The sequence below is a fragment of the Amblyraja radiata genome, chromosome 9 (assembly GCF_010909765.2).
Source record: "Amblyraja radiata isolate CabotCenter1 chromosome 9, sAmbRad1.1.pri, whole genome shotgun sequence".
Taxonomy (NCBI): domain Eukaryota; kingdom Metazoa; phylum Chordata; class Chondrichthyes; order Rajiformes; family Rajidae; genus Amblyraja; species Amblyraja radiata.
In genome coordinates, this window is record NC_045964.1 from 6,876,085 (window position 1) to 6,900,404 (window position 24,320).

A 24,320-nucleotide genomic window follows, 5' to 3' on the forward strand; every position below is an offset into this window, starting at 1 on the left:
AAATAGTGGTGGGAATTCGTAGACATACTCGTAGGAGTTTGTGAACATAGTCGGGGAAGGTCGTAGGAGTTTGTAGATTACTACTATCTTGATTTTTGTTTTAGGTCCTTTTAACTCGGCAGAGGTTTTGAATTAAGTTGTGAAAGTGGGACAGGCCCTTAAGTTGGCAGCACACTCCAGACACCCACCACACTCTGTGTAAAAAAAACGCCCCTTCTTTTGGTTATGTCTCGTTCTAAACATTCACTGTTCACAACTCCACCTATTTTGGTTTCATTTGAAAACATGAACCAACTTATCTAATTTACATCCAGACGCAAGAAGCTACAGTTTAGTTTAGATATACAGCGCGGAAACAGGCCCACTGGGTCCAGCAATCCCCGCACATTAACACTATCCTACATCTTCAATTTTTGGGACCATTTTTACATTTACCAAGCCAATTAACCTACAAACCTGCACGTCTTTGGAGTGTGGGAGGAAACCGAAGATCTCGGAGAAAACCCACGCAGGTCACGGGGAGAAGGTACAAACTCCGTACAGACAGCACCCGTAGTCGGGATCAAACCCGGGTCTCCGGCTCTGCATTCGCTGTGAGGCAGTAACTCTACCGCTGTGCCACCGTGGCCGCCCTTAGTTTAGTTTAGAGATAGAGCAAGAGAAATTGGCTCTTCAGCCCACCTAGTCCACACCTGTTCATACTAGTTCTATGTTATCCCACTTTCATATCCACTCCCTATACACTAAAACCAATTAATCTATTAACCTGCAAGTCTTTGGGATATGGGAGGAAACCGGGGCACCCAGAGAAAACCAACATGGTCACAGGGAGAATGTGCAAACTCCGCACAGATAACATCTAAGGAGGAAATGGACAGTGACGTTCAAGTCTGGACCCTTCTTCAATTTAAAACTCTCAATATTATTTTCATTTCACTGCTCATATACATAAACGACTTGGACATACCTGTCAAACACATAATGCTCGAGGAACTCAACAGGCACATAACATTTGTGGAGGAAATCAAAATCCTCCAGCACTATAGAGACATAGGTGCAGGAGTAGGCCATTCGCCCTTCGAGCCTGCACCGCCATTCAATATGATCATGGCTGATTATCCAACTCAGTATCCTGTACCTGCCTTCTCTCCATACCCCCTGATCCCTTTAGCCACAAGGGCCACATCTAACTCCCTCTTAAATATAGCCAATGAACTGGCCTCAACTACCTTCTGTGGCAGAGAATTCCACAGATTCACCACTCTCTGTGTGAAAAATGATTTTCTCATCTCGGTCCTAAAAGATAAGGGTCCCCCTTATCCTTAAACTGTGACCCCTTGTTCTGGACTTCCCCAACATCGGGAATAATCTTCCTGCATCTAGCCTGTCCAATCCCTTAAGAATTTTGTGTGTATGAATACATGTGTTTTACATGTATGTCCAAGTCGTCTATATATATGAGCGGTGAAATGAAAATAATATTGAGAGTTTAAAAAAACTGATCAATGGAAGTTAGAAAGCAAAGAGGTGATGATGTCTAGATATAGGTGCGTTCGTACACAGTTGTAAGAGAACAAGGGAACCCTTCCAGGGATTCATTTGAACAATTAAGTCTTGGGAGAGGAAAAGCACACGAGTAGATAAGATGAGTCAGGGATGGAGTTGAGCGATTTTATGGAAGTTAAAATAGGCAGTATTAGTCCTCACAGTGCGATATATATAAAAGTAAGAGAGCAGGGTGAAATATGACCCTGGCACAGTGCCCTAGTTAACAGTCACTGCCTCACAGTGCCAGAGACAATCCTGTCATTGGGTGCTGTCTGTGTGGAGTTTGCACATTCTCCCTATGATCTTGTGGTTTCCTCCAGGAGCTCCAGTTTACTCCCATGTAAAAAAATGATAGGTTAATTGATCTTTGCAAATTGGCCCGTGTGTGTCCGTAAGTGGAAAAATCTGACGAATTAAAGAAAATATGGGGGGAAATCAAACAATCGGGATTAGCATGCATAGGTATTTGATAATCAGCGTAGAATTGGTGGACTGGAGGTTCTGTTATGGTGTTGTATCTGTCAATAATAATAATAATAATGGATGGGATTTATATAGCGCCTTTCTAATACTCAAGGCGCTTTACATCGCATTATTCATTCACTCCTCAGTCACACTCGGTGGTGGTAAGCTACTTCTGTAGCCACAGCTGCCCTGGGGCAGACTGACGGAAGCGTGGCTGCCAATCTGCGCCTACGGCCCCTCCGACCACCACCAATCACTCACACACATTCACACACATTCACACACAGGCAAAGGTGGGTGAAGTGTCTTGCCCAAGGACACAACGATGAAACTATGATTCTACAACCAAGGTTGCAAACAGTCTGATTCAGTTTCAATTAGTGCCCAGGAAATGGGATGAAAGTTTGTGGCCTGGAAACAGAACGTTGAATGGGGGGGGGGGAAGACACCAATCATTTTATTCTTTCCAATTGTTGGATGGCCAATGTTTCGACAAATAATTCTGTAGCTCAAGGGTGTTGGTAGCGAGGTAAAACTAGATGTCATTAATATGTATTGATGCGGTGGACATAAGAAATACAAATAAGGAATGAGACATAGAAGCAGGAGCAGGCCATTCAGCCCTCACGCCTTAAGGGGCTGTCCCACTTGGGCGACCTAATTGGCAAGTTTAGAAGAGTTTAGGAGAGTTTGAAAAAATGTCATGTTAAAGACCTCCTTCAACTATGTAGAAGACCTCCTTCGACCTCGTTCGACTCTGTTGAAGACCAGCTTCGACTAGCTACGACTAACTTCGGAAAAATTGGCCACCGAATAGTGGAGAGTGAAGACGACCTCCTTCGATCTCCTTCGACTATGTTGAAGATTATATACGACTACCTTCGACTACCTTCGACTATCCTCGATTACCTACGACTAACATGCCAACCTACTATGACCTACTTCGACTAAACCTACGAGTAAAAAAAGTATCGATTTTTTCCATGGGGACCTTTTTTTACTCGCGGGCATTTTTCTACATGTTGAAAAATACGCCGCGACCTAGCTGAGGCCTCGAGTACACGGGGACTACTCTCAAGCATGAAGGAGAGCTACAAAGACCTCCTACGACCTTGTGTCGACCATGCTGCGAGCATGAGTCGAGGGCAAACTCGCCAGAACACGCGGATTAGGTCGCCCAAGTGGGACAGCCCCTTAATCTGTCAATTAATAAGATCATGGGTGATTTTTATCTCAGAACAACTTTCCTCATATTAGCCTCATATTCCTTATTTTTATAACATCCACAAATCACTCCATTTCTGACTTGAGTATGCACAGAAACTGAACCTCCTCTTTTTTTTTTAACTACTCTCTGAAGAAATTACTTTTCATTTCACTCCAGAATGGTTAATCCATCATTTTGAGACTATGGTCCCTGATTTGAACAGCCGGCCAAATGAAACATCTTTCCCTGAATCTACCGTCAAGCAAGGCAAGAATTTTGTGTGTTTCAATGAGTTGTGGATGCAGCCCAGTCCATCACGCAAACCAGATTCCCCAACCATCGACTCCAACTCCACTTCACGCTGCATCGGGCGAGCACCCAACACGATCGAGGACCACTTATCATTCCCTCTTCTCCTCCCACCCGCTGGACAAAAGCCTGAAAGCCAGATTCGGAAAGAGCTTCTTCCCTGCTGTTATCAGACTACTGAATGGACCTCCCATAAACCAAGGACATGGCCCCGACCTCTCAACCTTCCTCAATGTGGCTCTTGACTACGGAGGGCTCGGCCACGGGTGAACAACAGAGGACAACAGAGGAGGAGGACTGAACTTTAGTGCCTTCCCTCACAGTGGGAAACTTTGATTCCGCTGTGTGGGGATGTTTATGTTAAAGACTATCGTGTTCTGCGTTCTTTATTTTATTCGTATGGGTGTACGGTGACCCCAAATTTCACTGTACAATTGGTGCATGTGACAATAAATGTCTCTTGTCTTGTCTTGAACTTTTTATATCCCCCACATTCTCTGTAACTATAGCATTGTAGTGCTGTAACATTACATTCTGCACTCTGGTAAATACACATGTCTCCTGCCTGGCATTGTCTGATCTCCTGACACTCACCCACTATTAAGCTATTTATTTATATATTATTACTGCACCATTTCCGTGAAATGCCAACAATGTTTTATATAACCAATATATCGGCCCTTCACTGACGGTATATAATGAGCTGGTTTGACTTTCAGTTCTTAACATTTCCCCTCCAGATATTTGCCAACCTGTGTAGTACCCAAAGCATGTATAGAATCCACCCAGAAAGTATATTTCTCAAGGTAGACACAAAAAGCTGGAGTAACTCAGCGGGACAGGCAGCATCTCTGGAGAGAAGGAATGGGTGACGTTTCGGGCCGAGACCCTTCTTCAGACTCTGAACCCAAAACGTCACCCATTCCTTCTCTCCAGAGATGCTGCCTGTCCCGCTGAGTTTACCCCAGCTTTTTGTTACTCCAGCTTTTTGTGTCTATCTTCGGTTTAAACCAGCCTCTGCAGCTCCTTCTTTCCGACGCAAGTATATTTCTCAACCTGTTTTTGTGCGAGTTGATCTCCAGCAGCAGGTCAGCATGTTCCTTCAGAAGGTTTTCGGCAGAGTCCACGTCAAATCCCATCTCTTTGCTCTTCATCTTCTCCTTCATGGTGCTGGCCCACAGTAGGTGCTCTTTGCTCTCCTGATTGTAGCGCTGCAGATCGTGGCTGTCTCTCAGAAGCTGCTTCTTCCTCGAGGCCTCGGCCTTCACACTCTGCAGCAGCGCCTCCAACTCATGCACCTGCAGCATGATTGCAGCACTCTCTGCCGGGCTGGCATCCTGGATCCTGCAATGGCAAACATCACAACAAACTGATGGCTGAAGCTGAGAACAATATACGTAGCACTGGGGGTAAACCAAATGATTTCCACCATTTAAGTTCAAAAGAGATCTGTTCCAAATTACGTTCAAAAGAGATCAATAGGATATCTGTTCCACAGAACAGTCAAGTGTCAGCCTGGATGGATGGACATACAGAATTGTTTCTCAACTCCCAACCTCCCAACACCCTAGATTATTTTCACCATCAATAAACCAATGCTTAAAGGACTCAACATTACTTTGGAAAAGTCGACTCCAGCAGCATTCACGAAGCTCAGTACCATCATGGACAAATTATCAATCCACCTGCTCATATTTCGCTTGGACAGCTTACAACCTAGCGGTATGAATATTGTAGTAACCATTTAGCTTAACTCAGTATGTTATAACTAGAACCAAAATGTTATACCTATAACTAAATTTTATCTGCCCGTAATTATGTGGGTGGGGTTTATTACGTAGTCGGAAGCGTGTTTGCGGCTGGGATTCTCGCACAGACGCTAGTGGTTTTTAGTTTTAGTTTGAAGAAGATGCATGGGAGAGAGGTCATAGCTTTTGACCATGCACCAGTTCCATCATGCACCAGTTTGACCATGCACGTGTTTGACCATGCACCAGTTTGACCATGCACGTGTTTGACCAAGTTCAAGTTCAAGTTCAAGTGAGTTTATTGTCATGTGTCCCTGTATAGGACAATGAAATTCTTGCTTTGCTTAAGCACACAGAAAATAGTAGGCATTTACTACAAAACAGATAAATGTGTCCATATACCATGATATAAATATATACACACATGAATAAATAAACTGGTAGTGCAAATAACAGAAAGTGGTTGCTAATAATCAGAGTTTTGTCCGAGCCAGGTTTAATAACCTGATGGCTGAGGGGAAGTAGCTATTCCTGAACCTGGTTGTTGCAGTCTTCAGGCTCCTGTACCTTCTACCTGAAGGTAGCAGGGAGATGAGTGTGTGGCCAGGATGGTGTGGGTCTTTGATGATACTGCCAGCCTTTTTGAGGCAGCGACTGCGATAAATCCCCTCGATGGAAGGAAGGTCAGAGCCGATGATGGACTGGGCAGTGTTTACTACTTTTTGTAATCTTTTCCTCTCCAGGGCGCTCAAATTTCCGAACCAAGCCACGATGCAACCGGTCAGTATGCTCTCGACTGTGCACCTGTAGAAGTTAGAGAGAGTCTTCCTTGACAATCCGACTCTCCGTAATCTTCTCAGGAAGTAGAGGCGCTGATGAGCTTTTTTGATAATTGCGTTCGTGTTCTCGGACCAGGAAAGATCTTCAGAGATGTGCACCCCCAGGAATTTGAAGTTCTTGACCCTTTCAACCATCGACCCGTTGATATAAATGGGGCTGTGGGTCCCCCTCCTACTCCTTCCAAAGTCCACAATCAGTTCCTTGGTTTTGCTGGTGTTCAGGGCCAGGTTATTGCGCTGGCACCATATGGACAGTTGCTCGATCTCTCTTCTGTACTCTGACTCATCCCCATCAGTGATACGCCCCACAATAGTGGTGTCGTCAGCGAACTTGATGATGGAGTTCGCACTGTGGTTCGCTACGCAGTCATGGGTATAGAGTGAGTACAGCAGGGGGCTGAGCACGCAGCCTTGAGGTGCTCCCGTGCTGATTGTTATTGAGGCTGACACATTTCCACCAATACGAACAGACTGTGGTCTGTGGACGAGGAAGTCGAGGATCCAGTTGCAGAGGGATGCGCAGAGACCCAGTTCTGCGAGTTTGGTAACCAGTTTGGAGGGGATGATTGTGTTAAATGCCGAGCTGTAATCAATGAATAACAGCCTGACATATGAGTTTTTGTTGTCCAAGTGGCCCAGTGCGGAGTGGAGGGCCAGCGAGATCGCATCCACCGTTGATCTGTTGTGGCGGTACCATGCACCAGTTTGACCCTGCACGTGTTTGACCATGCACCAGTTTGACCATGCACCAGTTTGACCATGCACCAGTTTGACCATGCACCAGTTTGACCATGCACCAGTTCCATCATGCACCAGTTTGACCATGCACCAGTTCCATCATGCACCAGTTTGACCAAGCACCAGTTCCATCATGCACCAGTTTGACCATGCAAGTGTTTGACCATGCACCAGTTTGACCATGCACCAGTTTGACCATGCACCAGTTTGACCATGCACCAGTTCCATCATGCACCAATTTGACCATGCACCAGTTTGACCATCCAGCCAGTTCTCTATCCACATCAATACTGAACCCCCAATACCGTGTGCTTTAAGTTTGTATACTAATCTCTTATGTGGGACCTTGTCGAAAGCCTTCTGAAAGTCCAGATAATACACATCCACTGGTTTTCCCCTATCCACTCTACGAGGATGTAACTAGTAGAGTGGGTAGGGGAGAACCAGTGGATGTGTTATATCTGGACTTTCAGAAGGCTTTCGACAAGGTCCCACATAAGAGATTAGTATACAAACTTAAAGCACACGGTATTGGGGGTTCAGTATTGATGTGGATAGAGAACTGGCTGGCAAACAGGAAGCAAAGAGTAGGAGTAAACGGGTCCTTTTCAGAATGGCAGGCAGTGACTAGTGGGTACCGCAAGGCTCAGTGCTGGGACCCCAGCTATTTACAATATATATTAATGATTTGGACGAGGGAATTGAACGCATCTCCAAGGTTGCGGATGACACTAAGCTGGGGGCAGTGTTAGCTGTGAGGAGGATGCTAGGAGGCTGCAAGGTGACTTGGATAGGCTGGGTGAGTGGGCAAATGCATGGCAGATGCAGTATAATGTGGATAAATGTGAGGTTATCCACTTTGGTGGCAAAAACAGGAAAGCAGACTATTATCTAAATGGTGGCCGATTAGGAAAAGGGGAGATGCAATGAGACCTGGGTGTCATGGTACACCAGTCATTGAAAGTAGGCATGCAGGTGCAGCAGGCAGTGAAGAAAGCGAATGGTATGTTAGCATTCATAGCAAAAGGATTTGAGTATAGGAGCAGGGAGGTTCTACTGCAGTTGTACAGGGCCTTGGTGAGACCACACCTGGAGTATTGCGTACAGTTTTGGTCTCCAAATCTGAGGAAGGACATTATTGCCATAGAGGGAGTGCAGAGAAGGTTCACCAGACTGATTCCTGGGATGTCAGGACTTTCATATGAAGAAAGACTGGATAGACTCGGTTTGTACTCGCTAGAATTTAGGAGATTGAGGGGGGATCTTATAGAAACTTACAAAATTCTTAAGGGGTTGGACAGGCTAGATGCAGGAAGATTGTTCCCAATGTTGGGGAAGTCCAGAACAAGGGGTCACAGTTTAAGGATAGAGGGGAAATCCTTTAGGACCGAGATGAGAAAAACCTTTTTCACACAGAGAGTGGTTAATCTCTGGAACTCTCTGCCACAGAAGGTAGTTGAGGCCAGTTCATTAGCTATATTTAAGAGGGAGTTAGATGTGGCCCTTGTGGCTAAAGGGATCAGGGGGTATGGAGAGAAGGCAGGTACGGGATACTGAGTTGGATGATCAGCCATGATCATATTGAATGGGGGTGCAGGCTCGAAGGGCCGAATGGCCTACTCCTGCACCTATTTTCTATGTTTCTATGTTTTCTATGACCATGCACGAGTTCCATCATGCACCAGTTTGACCATGCACGCGTTTGACCATACACCAGTTTGACTACGAGTAAGATCAAAATGTACTTAAACAAGAAGAAGTTTAGATGAATATCTTAGTTTTTACTATGACAATAAAGAAACTGATAATTAAGAGACTGTGTTTTGAAGATTTATCTTTCTCCTGGAGAGCTCGTGGATGCGGATCGATTCCTATCTCCTTACCCCTGTCTTCAATCATAGTGGCTAGAGAAAAGATTCCTTGAACGATATAATAATCTGCCACTACAAATATTGACTTCTCATACTTCAAGCAAGCCTTGCTTTCCCTTTCTCTCCATCCCTCCCCCATCCTAGTTCTCAGACCAGTCTGACTGTCCTCCAGATTAAATGTTATCTCTGTATGTCTCGTTGTCACCTTTCCCTCAGCTATCAATGATCTATTCAGCATTTTCCTCGACCTTCGTCCCCTTTGATCTCTCATTTTCACACCTTACCCTTCCATATCTCTGTGTCTCCCTCTCCCCAGAAACGTCACCCATTCCTTCTCTCCAGAAATGCTGCCTGTACCGCTGAGTGACTCCAGCATTCTGTGTCTATCTTCTGTCTAATTGCCTCCACCAGGGGGCCACCATGACTGCAGCGCATCATCTACAAAGTACAACTGGCCATGTCTTTCACTGCACCTCATAAACCGACAGTCACCTCCCCCCTCGACTCCATTCAAGGTCCCAAGCAGTCGTTCCAGGTGCGACAAAGGTTCACCTGTATCTCCTCCAACCTCATCTACTGCATCCGCTGCTCTAGATGTCAGCTGATTTACATCGGTGAGACCAAGCGTAGGTTGGGCGATCGTTTCGCCGAACACCTCCGCTCAGTCCGCAATAACCTACCTGACCTCCCGGTGGCTCAGCACTTCAACTCCCCCTCCCATTCCCAATCCGACCTCTCTGTCCTGGGTCTCCTCCATTGCCAGAGTGAGCAACAGCGGAAATTGGAGGAACAGCACCTCATATTCCGTCTGGGGTCCTTGCGTCCTTATGGCATCAACATTGAATTCTCCCAATTTGGCTAGCCCGTGCTGTCTCCTCCCCTTCCTTAACCCTCTAGCTGTCTCCTCCCACCCTCCCATCCGCCCGCCCTCGGGCTCCTCCTCCTCCTCCCCTTTTCCTTCTTTCTTTCCCCACCCCCCATCAGTCTGAAGAAGGGTTTCGGCCCGAAACGTCACCTATTTCCTTCGCTCCATAGATGCTGCTGCACCCGCTGAGTTTCCCCAGCAATTGTGTGTACCAGTCTCTAAAACATATTGGATTAGAATACCATCTGAAAATTCCTGTAATTGAATACCAGATGGATTAGTTGAACTAATTGCATTGTAAGCTGGTCTACATTCAGCCTCCCTTGAGAGTGCTTAGAAATATAGAAAATAGGTGCAGGAGGAGGTCATTCGGCCCTTCGAGCCAGCACCGCCATTCATTGCGATCATGGCTGATCGTCCCCAATCAATAACCCGTGTCTGCCTTCTCCCCATATTCCTTGATTCCACTAGCCCCTAGAGCTCTATCTAACTCTCTCTTAAATCCATTTGGCCTCCACTGCCCTCTGTGGCAGGGAATTCCACAAATTCATAACTCTCTGAGTGAAAACGTTTTTTCTCACCTCAGCCTTAAATGGCCTCCCCTTTATTCTACGACTGTGGCCCCTGGTTCTTGACTCACCCAACATTGGGAACATTTTTCCTGCATCTAGCTTGTCCAGTCCTTTTATAATTGTATATGTTTCTGTAAGATATCCCCTCATCCTTCTAAACTCCAGTGAATACAAGCCTAGTCTTTTCAATCTTTCCTCATATGACAGTCCCGCCATCCCAGGGATCAATCGCGTGAACCTACGCTGCACAAGGACGTCCTTCCGCAAATTAGGAGACCAAAACTGTACGCAATACTCCAGATGTGGTCTCACCAGAGCCCTATACAACTGCAGAAGAACCTCTCTACTCCTATACTGAAATCCTCGTTGGAATCTTCGCTTGTCGGAAACATTCAGAGGAAGCTTTCAGGTGCACCCTGCCTGCTCTACCTGGCCCGAGTGTAGAAAGGAGAAAAATATAGTCACTTTATTTCCCTCAAACTGACACAATGCCCTTTCTGAGCCGAAGCAGTGCGCTCTTCAACAGAAATATTCACGTTAGATGCAAAACTAAACATGACGGAAGAAAATATTCAGCCACAGAGCCAAAGATTACGTACGTGTGAGCCATTTGGATGAGGTATTGGATTGTGCTCTCCAGTGACTGGATCTCACGCTTGGATGTGAGTTGCTTGCGCCTTGCCTCATCCACTGCCTTCAAACTGCTGCTTGGATCAGGAATGGACAGCAGGGCGAGCTTGTCCTGCAGCAAAGCTGTCGTATCCTGACACTTCTGCAGGAAGGATTGGACGTCCGCCGTGCCCATCAGTTCCTTCCCTTTCTCCTCCTTCAAAGCCAACATTATATCCCACCTGTAAGTACATCACAAGGAGTTTGAAACAGTTCATTTAAGCGTTGTCATTAAGTAATTGTTTAAATAAGCCAGTATTAGTTAAATAGTGCATGAAATCAATAAAGATTTTTTTTAAATGAACGGAAGATTTTTTTCGAAGTGTTTTCATGCCGTCATTTAGGAACAAATATGATGTTAGGTTGGACATGCCGCTGAGAATAAAGAGGGATCCAGCGTGGGGGAGGCGTCAAGAACAAACAGGGACCAGTGGGGACTAAATGGGATACTTTGTAACTTTGTCGCGCCCTTTATGTGGGAACCCTTTGCATACCTTGTGTGTGAAAACAAAGAATCTCAGTGTGACATGTCACATTTGTTCGTTTGTTTGTTCATTCATTCATTAATTCATGTAATGTTGTAGCAGGCAGATTTGTGCGCAGCAAGCAACAACAACAGACAAGAGAGAGTCAAGAGTGTTTTATTGTCATGTGTCCCAGATAGAACAATGACATTCTTACTTGCAGCAGCACAACAGAATATGTAAAGAAATATGTAACAAACGGCAATATTAAAAACGATCAGATAATCTTCAATGTTTTTGCTTATTGAGGGATAAACATTGACCCAAGGTGCTGGGGAGAACCCTATTTGGTGAATGGTGTCATAGCAACTTTTATATTAGTAAGTAAGTAAGTAAGTAAACTTTATTTATATAGCACATTTTAAGTCAATTTGCATTGACCCCAAAGTGCTTCACATAATTTAAATAATAAGTTCCATTGCAAACCATAGAAAAAGGTTTAAAAAAAATGAATAAAAATGGACACAACATATTACAGAGTTCAACACAAACATCCCCCCACAGCAGAATCAAAACATTTCCACTGTGGGGGAAAGGCACCAGAAAGTTAAGTCCTCTTCCTCTGTGAAACACCTGAGGTCGGGGCCCATCTGTGGCCGTGCAGCCAGTCCGATGATTTTCAGGGCCCTCTTGCCGTAAAGATGAAACATCGGCGTCGGGTGAAACATTCCTCAGCGGCTTGGAAAAGTCTGGAGCGGCTGTCCCCTCCCCGGAGACCGGAGACCGCGGCACTCGTAGTCCTCCGGCCGCGCCGGCTGGAGCTCCGACCCCGGCGAACTTGATCTCTGGCTCTGCGGCGCTCCAAATCCAAATCCAGCGCCGCCCACGGCCGAACGCCCGCAGCCACAGCTCCGCGATGTTGGAAGTCGGCGACCAAAGCGCTCCGGAGCTTACCGCCCGACGACCCGGTAGGCATCGCCCGCTCCGTGTTGGTATCCCAGCGCTGCGCCACCGCCGCTGAAGCTGTAGTCCCAGCCGGTCCCGACAGGAAAACGCTGCTCCACTTTCGGTGGTAGGCCGCGAGGACGGGGCGAAGAAACAGCACGGAGGGATGCTGCCTCTCCGACCAGGTAGGGGACTAAGAATAAAGTTTCCCCCTTCCCCACCCCCACCCCCCACATAGAAGACCTCCACTAACATAAAATAAAATAAAGAAAGGTGTAGAGGCGGACTGCGGGCAGGCTGCCATACACAGACGGCGCCCACTCCCGCACATCCGCCATATTAAGCTGAGAGAACCCAACTGAGTTTTACTCTTATGTCTAAGTGTTAAAATATCACCCCCGGGGCGTAACACTCCCTCCCTCACTGCTGCCCTGGGACACATCCTATATTTTGTATCAAACTCATGTACTGAAAGCTCCCCCTCTGTGCTAAAGCATGCAATTTACACCTGGTCTCGAACATTTAAAGTTTCCCACTTGACATGATGTACAGCGGACATGAGGTCACACTCCTGACCTCCCACACAACCAATGCAGGAAGGAACTGAAGATGCTGGTTTAAACCAAAGATAGACACGAAAAACTGGAGTAACTCAGCGGGACAGATAGCATCTCTGGAGAAAAGGAATAGGTGACGCTTCGAGTCGAGACCATCTTCAGTCGAAGAAAGGTCTCGACCCGAAACGTCACCTACTCCTTTTCTCCATAGATGCTGTCTGACTCTCTGGGTTACTCCAGCTATTTGTGCCTATTTCCCACACAACCAGTCGGGCTACCTTTTATGAATCATCTGCTGCTTTTCCAGGATTTCCCGATCCTTGCTGTGTCCGCTTTCGATGAAATTACCCACCAGTCGGTCGATTTCATCCAGCCTGCCTTTCCCAGCAGCCAACTCGGTCAGGAAATTCTGAAATCAAAATGCCTTTTGTTGGTGGTAATAACTTTGCTACAACTATTCATCCCAGGAGAATATTGTACATGGTGAGAGTGAGATTAGCAGGTGGGAGTGGGATGGGTGCAGAGCTCAAAGAGTGTCTGTATAGAGAATAATTTAAAGGCCTGTCCCACTTGCCCAATGTTTTCGGTGACTGCCGGAACCCGTCATAGTCGTAGCCGGTCACCGAAAATTTTCAACATGTTGAAAACCCAGGGGGGACCAGAAAAAGGTACGACTCTTTGCACCAACTACTCACTACCATACAAACTCTTGACGCCTGTATGGTCGTGAGTAGTCGGTCCAAAGAGTCGTACCTTGTTCTTGTCGCCGCTGGATTCTCAACATGTTCGGCGACCGGCTGCGACCTATGACGGGTGCCGGCAGTCACCGAAAAAGTTGCGTAAGTGGGACAGGCCCACAAAGCATTTCATTTCCATAATGCACTACCTAAAAGGGCGTTACAAGATGCAAGATACATTTATTTGTCACATGTAACAATTGGTGTAGTGAAATGTGCGGTTACCAGATGTGTGGCTCAAAGCAGCCTTCTATCTCAGAAGACAATCAGATTGTAGAAGAAATGTTTGGACTTCTCTCGGAGAGAGCAGAGGAGTTGTGATTTTCAACCGGATGAAAATTTCCGGCGACCTGCTGCGACTATGACGAGTGCCGGCAGTCGCCGAAAAGAATTGTGTAAGTGGGACAGGCCCTTTAGAGCGATGCAAAGAGAGGGGTGAGCGATGCCATTAGATAGCGGCCATCGAGCCACCTAGACGGTGATGAGAAGTTGGGGAAAGCCGCAGGAAACATTGGGCTGGATGGGGTACGCCGCGCGCAGCCACAAACCTCGTATTTCCTCTGCGTGGCTTCCATGTTGTTTACGTTGGGCACAAAGGTTTGGAAACCATTCTCCTCGTCATTCATCCAGGAGATGAAGTCATTGCAGGTGTTATGGAAGTGGTAGAGTTGGATCATTTCTTGCAGGGCTTTCCTTCTGGCCTAGAGTTGAGCAGACCACAGCAAGCAGGAGAAAAGATTCAGTTAAGAAGAATATATATTATGTTCAGGGGAGAAGAAGGAATGATTGGAGTGTACATGGTCCTCGATTGCATTGGCAGCTCTCCAGATGCAGCGGGAAATGTACTGTAGATAGAGCCAATGTGGGGGAAGCTGGCTTGCGTGACGGACTGGGTTACATCCGCAATTTCTTGTGGTCTTGAGCAGAGCTGTTGCCAAACCAAGCAGGTAACCCTTGCTTTCGCTCTCTCTCCCACCCTGGTTCTCTGGCTAGTTTCACTGTCCTCCTGATTAATTTTAGATTGTATGCAGTCTGAAGAAGAGTCTCGACCCGAAACGTCTCCCATTCCTTCTATCTGGAGATGCTGCCTGTCCCGTGGAGTTACTCCAGCATTGTGTGTCTAACTTGTATAAAGATCTATCCTGGACCCAGCTCATTGATGCAACCATGAAGAAAGCTCATCAATGCCTTTACTTCCTCAAAGGTTTGAGGAGATTTGGCACGTGGATAAATATTCTATTGAATTTCGATAGGTGTACTGTAGGGAGTATACTGACTGACTGCCTCTCAGCCCGATTCAGTAACGCAAATATACAAGAAGAAGGAGACAGCAGAAACTGTTGGGCATTGCCTTCATTTCTCCACCATCAAAGGGATCTACAGGAAATGCTGCTGGACAAAAAGTGCTGGAGAAACTCAGCGGGTCAGGCAGTATCTATGGAGAGAAGGAATAGGTGACGCTTCGGGTCGAGACCTTTCTTCAGATGCTGCCTCATCTTTGTCAGCTTGCTTCTACCATTGGAAACTGTTACATCCAGGTTCGAGACAGCTTCTTCCCATTAACCACACTACGGAGTTTGTACGTTCGCCCTGTGATCTGCGTGGGTTTTCTGCGAGATCTTCGGTTTCCCCTCACACTCCAAAGATATACAGGTTTGCAGGTTACTTGGTATAAGTGTAAATTGTCCCTAGTGTGTGTGTAGGATGGTGTTAGTGCGCGGGGATCGCTGGTCAATGCAGACTCGGTGGGCCAAAGGGTCTGTTTCCACGCTGTATCTCTAAACTAAACTAAACCCTACCCCAGCAATGGACTAGATTGGATTTTTTATACATTACACTAGATACTTTGGTTTGCACTAATATTGCCTGGTTACCCAGCATAACTGATAATTGATCGGACTATTCTTTATTGTATATTGATTTGTCTTGTTGTTAGAGTCATAGAGTGTGATACAGTGTGGAAACAGGCCTTCGGTCCAACTCGCCCACACCAGCCAACATGTCCCAGTTACACTAGTCCCACTTTCCTGCGCTTGGTCCATATCCCTCCAAACCTCTCCTATCCATGTACCTGTGAGGTTAATGTGAGGTTATAAATGTGAGGTTATCCATTTTGGTGGCAAAAACAGGAAAGCAGACTATTATCTAAATGGTGGCCGACTAGGAAAAGGGGAGATGCAGCGAGACCTGGGTGTCATGGTACACCAGTCATTGAAAGTGGGCATGCAGGTGCAGCAGGCAGTGAAGAAAGCGAATGGTATGTTAGCTTTCATAGCAAAAGGATTTGAGTATAGGAGCAGGGAGGTTCTACTGCAGTTGTACAGGGTCTTGGTGAGACCACACCTGGAGTATTGCGTACAGTTTTGGTCTCCAAATCTGAGGAAGGACATTATTGCCATAGAGGGAGTGCAGAGAAGGTTCACCAGACTGATTCCTGGGATGTCAGGACTGTCTTATGAAGAAAGACTGGATAGACTTGGTTTATACTGCAGTTGTACAGGGTCTTGGTGAGACCACACCTGGAGTTCTACTGCAGTTGTACAGGGTCTTGGTGAGACCACACCTGGAGTATTGCGTACAGTTTTGGTCTCCAAATCTGAGGAAGGACATTATTGCCATAGAGGGAGTGCAGAGAAGGTTCACCAGACTGATTCCTGGGATGTCAGGACTGTCTTATGAAGAAAGACTGGATAGACTTGGTTTATACTCTCTAGAATTTAGGAGATTGAGAGGGGATCTTATAGAAACTTACAAAATTCTTAAGGGGTTGGACAGGCTAGATGCAGGAAGATTGCTCCCGATGTTGGGGAAGTCCAGGACAAGGGGTCACAGCTTAAGGATAAGGGGGAAATCCTTTAAAACCGAGATGAGAAGAACTTTTTTCACACAGAGAGTGGTGAATCTCTGGAACTCCCTGCCACAGAGGGTAGTCGAGTCCAGTTCATTGGCTATATTTAAGAGGGAGTTAGATGTGGCCCTTGTGGCTAAGGGGATCAGAGGGTATGGAGAGAAGGCAGGTACGGGATACTGAGTTGGATGATCAGCCATGATCATATTGAATGGCGGTGCAGGCTCGAAGGGCCGAATGGCCTACTCCTGCACCTAATTTCTATGTTTCTATGTTTCTATACTCTCTAGAATTTAGGAGATTGAGAGGGGATCTTATAGAAACTTACAAAATTCTTAAGGGGTTGGACAGGCTAGATGCAGGAAGATTGCTCCCGATGTTGGGGAAGTCCAGGACAAGGGGTCACAGCTTAAGGATAAGGGGGAAATCCTTTAAAACCGAGATGAGAAGAACTTTTTTCACACAGAGAGTGGTGAATCTCTGGAACTCCCTGCCACAGAGGGTAGTCGAGGCCAGTTCATTGGCTATATTTAAGAGGGAGTTAGATGTGGCCCTTGTGGCTAAGGGGATCAGAGGGTATGGAGAGAAGGCAGGTACGGGATACTGAGTTGGATGATCAGCCATGATCATATTGAATGGCGGTGCAGGCTCGAAGGGCCGAATGGCCTACTCCTGCACCTAATTTCTATGTTTCTATGTTTCTACCTGTCTAAATGTTTCTTAAACGATGGGATAGTCCCAGCCTCAACTATCTCCTCTGGCAGCTTGTTCCATACACCCAGCACTGTGTGAAAAAGTTACCCCTCAGATTTCTATTAAATCTTTTCCCCTTCACCTTGAACCCATGTCCTCTGGTCCTCGATTCCCCTACTCTGGATAAAAGACTCTGTGCATCTACCCGATCTATTCCTCTCATGATTTTGTTCACCTCCCCTCATCCTCCTGCCCCCCATGGAATAGAGTCCCAGCCTACTTAACCTCTCCCTTAGCTCCCTAAAGTTGTGACCACTGCCCAGTCCATCACCGGATCTGACCTCCCCACCATCGAGGGGATCTATCGCAGTCGCTGCCTCAAAAAGGCTGCCAACATCATCAAAGACCCACACCATCCTGGCCACACACTCATCTCTCCGTTGCCTTCGGGAAGAAGGTACATGAGCCTGAAATCTGGAACAGCTTCTTCCCCACAGCCATCAGGCTGTTAAACATGACATCAAATAAGCTCTGAACAATAACAGTCTATTATTTATTATTGCACTATATCTGTTTATTTATTGTGTATATATGGTCTATAGACACAATGAACTTGTATCTTCCATTTTGTATTATGTTTACATATTCTGTTGTGCTGCAGCAAGCAGGAATTTCATTGTCCTATCTGGGCCACATGACAATAAAACCCTCTTGACCTGACTCTTGACACCCTCTAGTCCTGGCAACATCCTCGTAAATCTTTCCTGAGCCCTTTTAAGCTTGACAATATCTTTCCTATAACATGGTGCCCAGAACTGAACACAATATTCTAAATGCGGTCCCACCAATGTCTTATACAACTGCAACATGACACCCCAACTTCTATACTCAATACTCTGACTGATGAAGGCCAAAGTGCCAAAAGCCTTATCTACCTTCAAGGAACTATGCATCTGTACTCCTAGATCCCTCTGCTCTACAACACTCCCCAGACGCCTACCATTCACTGTAGGTCCTGCCCTTGTTCGACGTCCCAAAATGCAACACCTCACACGTCTCTGTATTAAATTCCAGCAACCATTCCTCCATTGTATTAATATGCCTGAAAAGCTGCAGTAAATAAGAATTTCATCATTCCATTCCAAGTACACAAGACTATTAAACACTTTAAAATCTCTTTACTCTTGATTTAAAGCCAGAATGTATACTTTAAAGGCACCACACTTCTTTAAGGTGGATGCATGTAGGCAATCCTGAAACACATTTACACCTGGCAGCTATGGGAGACATACCTGTATGAGAGAATAGGCTCCATGATATTTGGAATTCAGCTACTGGACTTGGCAGAGAAGATGCAAAGGCGTAACATTTTATGTTCTATTTTAAGTTGCCAAGTTGGCAAATGGGACTGGCGCAATATGCCAACTTGGTTGGCATTGACAAGGTGGGCCAACGGGCCTGTTTCTGTACAGCTCTGGGACTGCGTTTTAATAGCCACTTCAAGAGTTCCTTGAGACTTCACAAATATAGGGTTCAGTCACCCAACGCACAATGCATCCAAGAAAGACTGGTACAGGTGCACAACCTTTTATCCGAAAGCCTTGGGACCAGACACTTGTCGGATTTCGGAATTTTTCGGATTTCCGAATGGAAGATTTTTAGCGTAGATTAGGTAGGTAGCGCGGGCGGCTTGAAAAGTCTGGAGCGGCTGCCTCCTCCCGGAGACCGGGGAATCATTGCATAAATGTTAGTCAGTTAGTTTGGAGGGATTTTATGTGGTGGGGGGGGGGTGAAGGGGGAAACTTTAATTCTTAGTCCCCAACCTGGTCGGAGAGGCGGGGAGCGGGCAATGCCTTACCGGGTCGCCGTGCAGTAAGCTCCGGAGCGCTGTGGCCGCCGACTCCCAACATTGTGGAGCTGGGGCTGCGGGCGTCCGGCCGCAGGTTGGAGCTGCGACCCCGGCAACTCTACCCCTGGCTGCGCGGCGCTCCAAATCCAGCGCGGCCCGCGGCCGGACGCCCTCCGCCCCCGCACTGCGATGTTGGGAGTCGGCGGCGTCGCAGCGCTGGGATACCAGCGGGGAGCGGGCAATGCCTTACCAGGTCGCCGTGCGGTAAGCTCCGGAGCGCTGTGGCCGCTGACACACAACATGTCGGCGGCCACAGCGGTGCTGGGGCTGCGGGCGTCCGGCCGCGGGCCGCGCTGGATTTGGAGCGCCGCGCAGCCAGGGGTAGAGTTGCCGGGGTCGGAGCTCCAACCGGCGCCGCCCGCGGCCGGACGCCCGCAGCCCCAGCTGGGAGTCGGCGGCCACAGCGCTCCGGAGCTTACTGCACGGCGACCCGGTAAGGCATTGACCGCTCCCCGCCTCTCCGACCAGGTAGGGGACTAAGAATTAAAGTTTCCCCCTTCACATAAAAGCCCTCCAAACTAACTGACTAACATTTAAGCAATGATTTACAGATGTTTAAGTGTCTCCCCGGTCTCCGGGGAGGAGGCAGCCGCTACAGTAGTACAGACCTGGGTTGACCGTGGGTCGTTTCGGGTCAAGTTTGGCGCCAAACGCGAGCTTTGGTGTGCAGACGACATCCTGGAAAAAATGGCCGGTTTTCGGAGTTTTTCGGTTTCCAGAACTCCGGATAAAAGGTTGTGCACCTGTACTTGCCTTTCTATCTGGGCGGAAGTAGCTGGATTGCCAGTTCCTCAAATCACCCAACCGCCAACCTCTCAACAAGTTCCAAATCAGTTTCTTCACTGCCATTGGGATTCCCCATTCAGTGGCTTCCCCTTCCAGAAATCCAGGCACCACTGGGATTTTTGGGAAACACCTAGACTGCTTTGTGGTTAAAAAAAGACCCAGGAAGTAACTGAGTCATAAGGTCATAGGTCATAAGGAATGGTAGTAGAATTAGGCTATTCGGCCTATCAAGTCTACTCCACCATTCAATCAGGGCTGTTCAATTTCTCCCTCCTAACCCCATTCTCCTGCCTTCTCCCCATAACCTCTGACACCTGTACTAATCAATAATATATCTGAATATGTCTGAAGAAGGGTTTCGGCCCGAAACGTCGCCCATTTCCTTCGCTCCATAGATGCTGCTGCACCCGCTGAGTTTCCCCAGCAATTTTGTGTACCTTCTAATAATATATCTATCTCTGCCTTAAAAATATCCACTGACTTGGCCTCCACAGCCTTCTGTGGCAAAGAATTCCACCGATTCACCACCCTCTGACTGAAGAAATTCCTCCTCATCTCTTTCCTAAAAGAACATCCTTTAATTCTGAGGCTGTGATCTCTAGTCCTAGACTCTCCCACTAGCAGAAACATCCTCTCCACATCCACTCTATCCAAGTCTTTCACTATTCTGTAGGTTTCAAGGAGGTCCCCCCTCATTCTTCTGAACTCCAGCGAGTACAGGGCCAGTGCCGACAAACGCTCATCATAGGTTAACCTACTCATTCCTGGGTCTCTAGTTTGGTCTGGGACTTAGGATAGGAATTGGAAGTGGGTCTGGAATGAGAATTGATCAGTGCTCAGAGTGGGATCAGGGAACCAATAAAGTGGTGAGCTTTGTACATACAGCAGGTGTAAAAAGCAGACTGCAAGGTTCATTTGTTTATATTTTTATAGATATTGCCCTTCCCACAACGTATGCGGACGTGCGCCGACGGACAAGAAGCCAAAGCAAAGAAGTGGAAGCCAAATAACCGAATGGAAACGAGGCCAAAACGCCAAATAACTGAATGGAAACGAGGCCAAAACGCCAAATAACTGAATGGAAACGAGGCCAAAACGCCAAATAACCGAATGGAAACGAGGCCAAAACGCCAAATAACTGAATGGAAACGAGGCCAAAACGCCAAATAACCGAAAGGGTGGGACGCCTAAACAAACTAACTGAAAGTTAGTGATGGACGCGGAGGTCTGGACCAATCGCTGACAGGTCCCGCCCCCCGGCAACGTCATGTCCATCATTGGACATTTCTGTTGAGCGGCAGACAGTCCGTTGGCCTGTAGGCGATGCCGCCTTTCGGGTAGGTGGAGTTTCGGCAGAGCGGCCGTTCGGTGAGTTTGCTTTTAGGCGTCCCGCACTTTCGGTTACTTTGCATTTAGGTGTCCCATCCTTTTGGTTAGTTGGCGTTTCAGCCTCGTTCCCGTTCGGCTATTTGGCTTCCACTTCTTTGCTTCGGCTTCTCATCCATCGGCGCCACGTCCGGGTACCGTTCCCACAAGGTGATTCGCGATGTTTTCCAGCTGTGTCCTTATTTGGAGAGGGGATGGTGTAGAGATACTCTCCACCAGAAACAGGTCAGGTAGGCCTGAATATGAACATTTGGTGAAGAGAGAGAGAGTGGCTATAAAACGGAAACTAATAAATAACATAGGGGGGGGGTGGGGGGGCCAGGAAGATGCAAAGCACATCAAAGAAATACATTTTGGTCATCACACCTAGATAAAAGCACCATAGTGAACACCATTTGATGGCTAGATAAAGATGCATACAGTTAGATTAGTTAGATAGAGCTCTAGGGGCTAGTGGAATCAAGGGATATGGGGAGAAGGCAGGCACGGATTATTGATTGGGCACAATCAGCCATGATCGCATTGAATGGCGGTACTGGCTCGAAGGGCCGAATGGCCTCCTCCTGTACCTATTTTCTATGTTTCTATGAGTATGCACACGATCAGATATATGTAAAGGGCGATGCAGAGTTGATAACTACCTCAGCTAGCTGGCAGAGATTGGCGTAAGATGATTCGATGTCATGCTGGCTGCGTTCAATGCTTGTCCTGCTGAAGTCCTCATCAGGCATGGTGTGTGATGTGTACTGGATCTCCGTCGTACCACGACGCATCGAACGGCTCCGTCTCGGCTTGCTGACCCTCTGCAAAGGGCTGCCCTTGGTGGCAGCTTCACTCTCCGCCTGGGGAACAACAGAGTGAGAGTGAGAGAGATAGAATGTGAATGAGAGAGAGAGAGAGAGGGAGAGGGACGGGGAAAGAAAGAGCAGGAGAGGGAAATGGCGAGGGAGGGAGAGGATGAGAAGGAGGAATGGGCCAGAGTAGGAGAAGAACATGGAGGAATGGGAGAGAAGCCGGTGATGGAGATGGAGAGCTGTTGGGGTCAGAGAGGGAGAGGGGCAGGGGTCAGAGGTCAGGGAGGGGGCAGGGCTCAGAGAGGGAGAGGGGCTGGGTCAGAGATGGAGAAGCATGGGGGTTAGAGCGGGAGAGGGGAGGGTCACAAAGGGTGAGGTGGAGAGGAACAGCAGTCAGCGATCGAGACAAAGGCAGGTCAGGTATGGAGAGGGATGGGGGTCGGAATGGAGTGGAGCAGGCATGTTGGAGAATTACAGCACAATGATTCAGGATCATGAAAGGGAGGATTAGGTATAAATTAAAGAGGATAGGTTGCTGGGAATGGAAACAGGTAACAAGGAATGATGGAGAGAGAAACAGCAGAGTGGAATGGTGAGGGTTAGGCTTTGGGGATGAGGAAGGCCAGAGACAGGGGAATGAAGTGAGATGACTCGTGAAGTACAGGTATTGTAGGAAACTGGTGTCAGTAGAAAATAAAGGAAGAGGAATTTTGGAGCTGTGGAACTGGTCTCACCTCCTCTTGCTTGTTCAGTGGCTGAATGCTGTCTTTGGCAGTCCTGTTCTGCTGCTTATTGACATTAGTGGGGGTCAAGGTGTCGACTGCTGGAAACATTCAAAAATACAGAAGTGTTTCGCTCACTGAAACCAATAAATAATGTGTTTACCATGATTTTACAGCAGATCTGTCTGGCACCCCATGCAATGAATATTTCTCCTGATCTTACAGCAAAGGTAGACATGAAGACTATGGAACTTGGCACCGTTAATGGAGATGGCTTGAGGACAGTCGGTATTATGGTCAAGAAGGTACTGGACAACCCACAATGAATCGAGGTAGATAAATCAACTGGCCTGATCAGATTTATGTCCAAGGCCACTGGGAAGCTGAAGAAGAAATAGCAGAAGATCTGGCTGAGATTTATGAACCACTGTTAGACTTGGGTGAGGGGCTGGAAGACCGGAGGATGGCTAATGTTGAGCCTCTGTTTAGGGGTGGGAGATTGCAACCTTCACGTTGTCCACCCTGTTTCAACAAATGCAATCAACCTGGCGTGCACAAACAGAAGATCAAACAGAACAAGTTGTCTTACAACTTTAGGCTGTGCACGCCATACGCAAGAAGAAGCAGAAGCCTCTGTTTAAACAAAAAAAAACACAGGGGCACTATGTTACCTGTAACATAGACTGGATAGACTCGGCTTGTACTCGCTAGAATTTAGAAGATTGAGGGGGGATCTTATCGAAACTTACAACATTCTTAAGGGGGTTGGACAGGCTAGATGCAGGAAGATTGTTCTCGATGTTGGGGAAGACCAGAACAAGGGGTCACAGTTTAAGGATAAGGGGGAAGTCTTTTTGGACCGAGATGAGAATTTTTTTTTCCACACAGAGAGTGGTGAATCTGTGGAATTCTCTGCCACAGAAAGTAGTTGCCAGTTCATTGGCTATATTTAAGAGGGAGTTAGATGTGGCCCTTGTGGCTAAAGGGATCAGGGGGTATGGATAGAAGGCAGGTACAGGATACTTGGATAATCAGCCATGATCATATTGAATGGCGGTGCAGGTTCGAAGGGCCAAATGGCCTCCTCCTGCACCTATTTTCTATGTTTCTATGTTTCTCTGTAAGCCTAACACCTGTGATAAGAAAGTTACTGGAGAGGATTCTGAGAGTTAAGATTGTCATGCATTTGAAATCTAGAGGCACGGTTTTATGCATGAGGGATAGTGTCTCATCATGGTTTGATTGAGTTTTTTGAAGGAGAATTCAAGAAGGTGTATGAGGGCACCTGGATTACTGTGTTCAGCTTTGGTCAGTCTGCCATAGGAAAAAAACGCCATTAAGCTGGAAAGAATGCAGATAAGATTTACAATGATGTTGCCAGGACTTGAGGGCATGAGCTACAGGGAGAGGTTGGACAGGCTAGCATGTTATTCCTTAGAGAGCAGGAGGCCGAGGAGTGATCTTATAGAGATGTATAATATCATGAGGGGAATAGACAGGTCGAATGTACACAGAGTCTTTTTCCAATGATAGGCGATTTAAGAACTAGACGACTTAAGGGCTTGTCCCACTTAGGCAATATTTTAGGCGACTACAGGCGACTAGGCTGCCGCCACATGGTCGCCGGGGTGTCGCCTGTATGGTCGTG

General features: G+C 47.1%; 1 protein-coding gene across 1 annotated transcript in view; it reads right to left on the reverse strand.

The window, feature by feature from the left end:
* The window catches only part of sptbn5 (spectrin beta, non-erythrocytic 5), a 288,791-nt gene that overhangs the window by 198,588 nt on the left and 65,883 nt on the right, over positions 1-24,320 (reverse strand). The window contains exons 13-18 of the mRNA XM_033026595.1: positions 22,685-22,773; positions 21,798-21,998; positions 14,083-14,235; positions 13,076-13,206; positions 10,762-11,013; positions 4,586-4,873 (exon numbers count right to left, since the gene is read on the reverse strand). Of these exons, the coding sequence (XP_032882486.1) occupies positions 4,586-4,873; positions 10,762-11,013; positions 13,076-13,206; positions 14,083-14,235; positions 21,798-21,998; positions 22,685-22,773 (1,114 nt within the window). The remainder of the gene's footprint in view (positions 1-4,585; positions 4,874-10,761; positions 11,014-13,075; positions 13,207-14,082; positions 14,236-21,797; positions 21,999-22,684; positions 22,774-24,320) is intronic.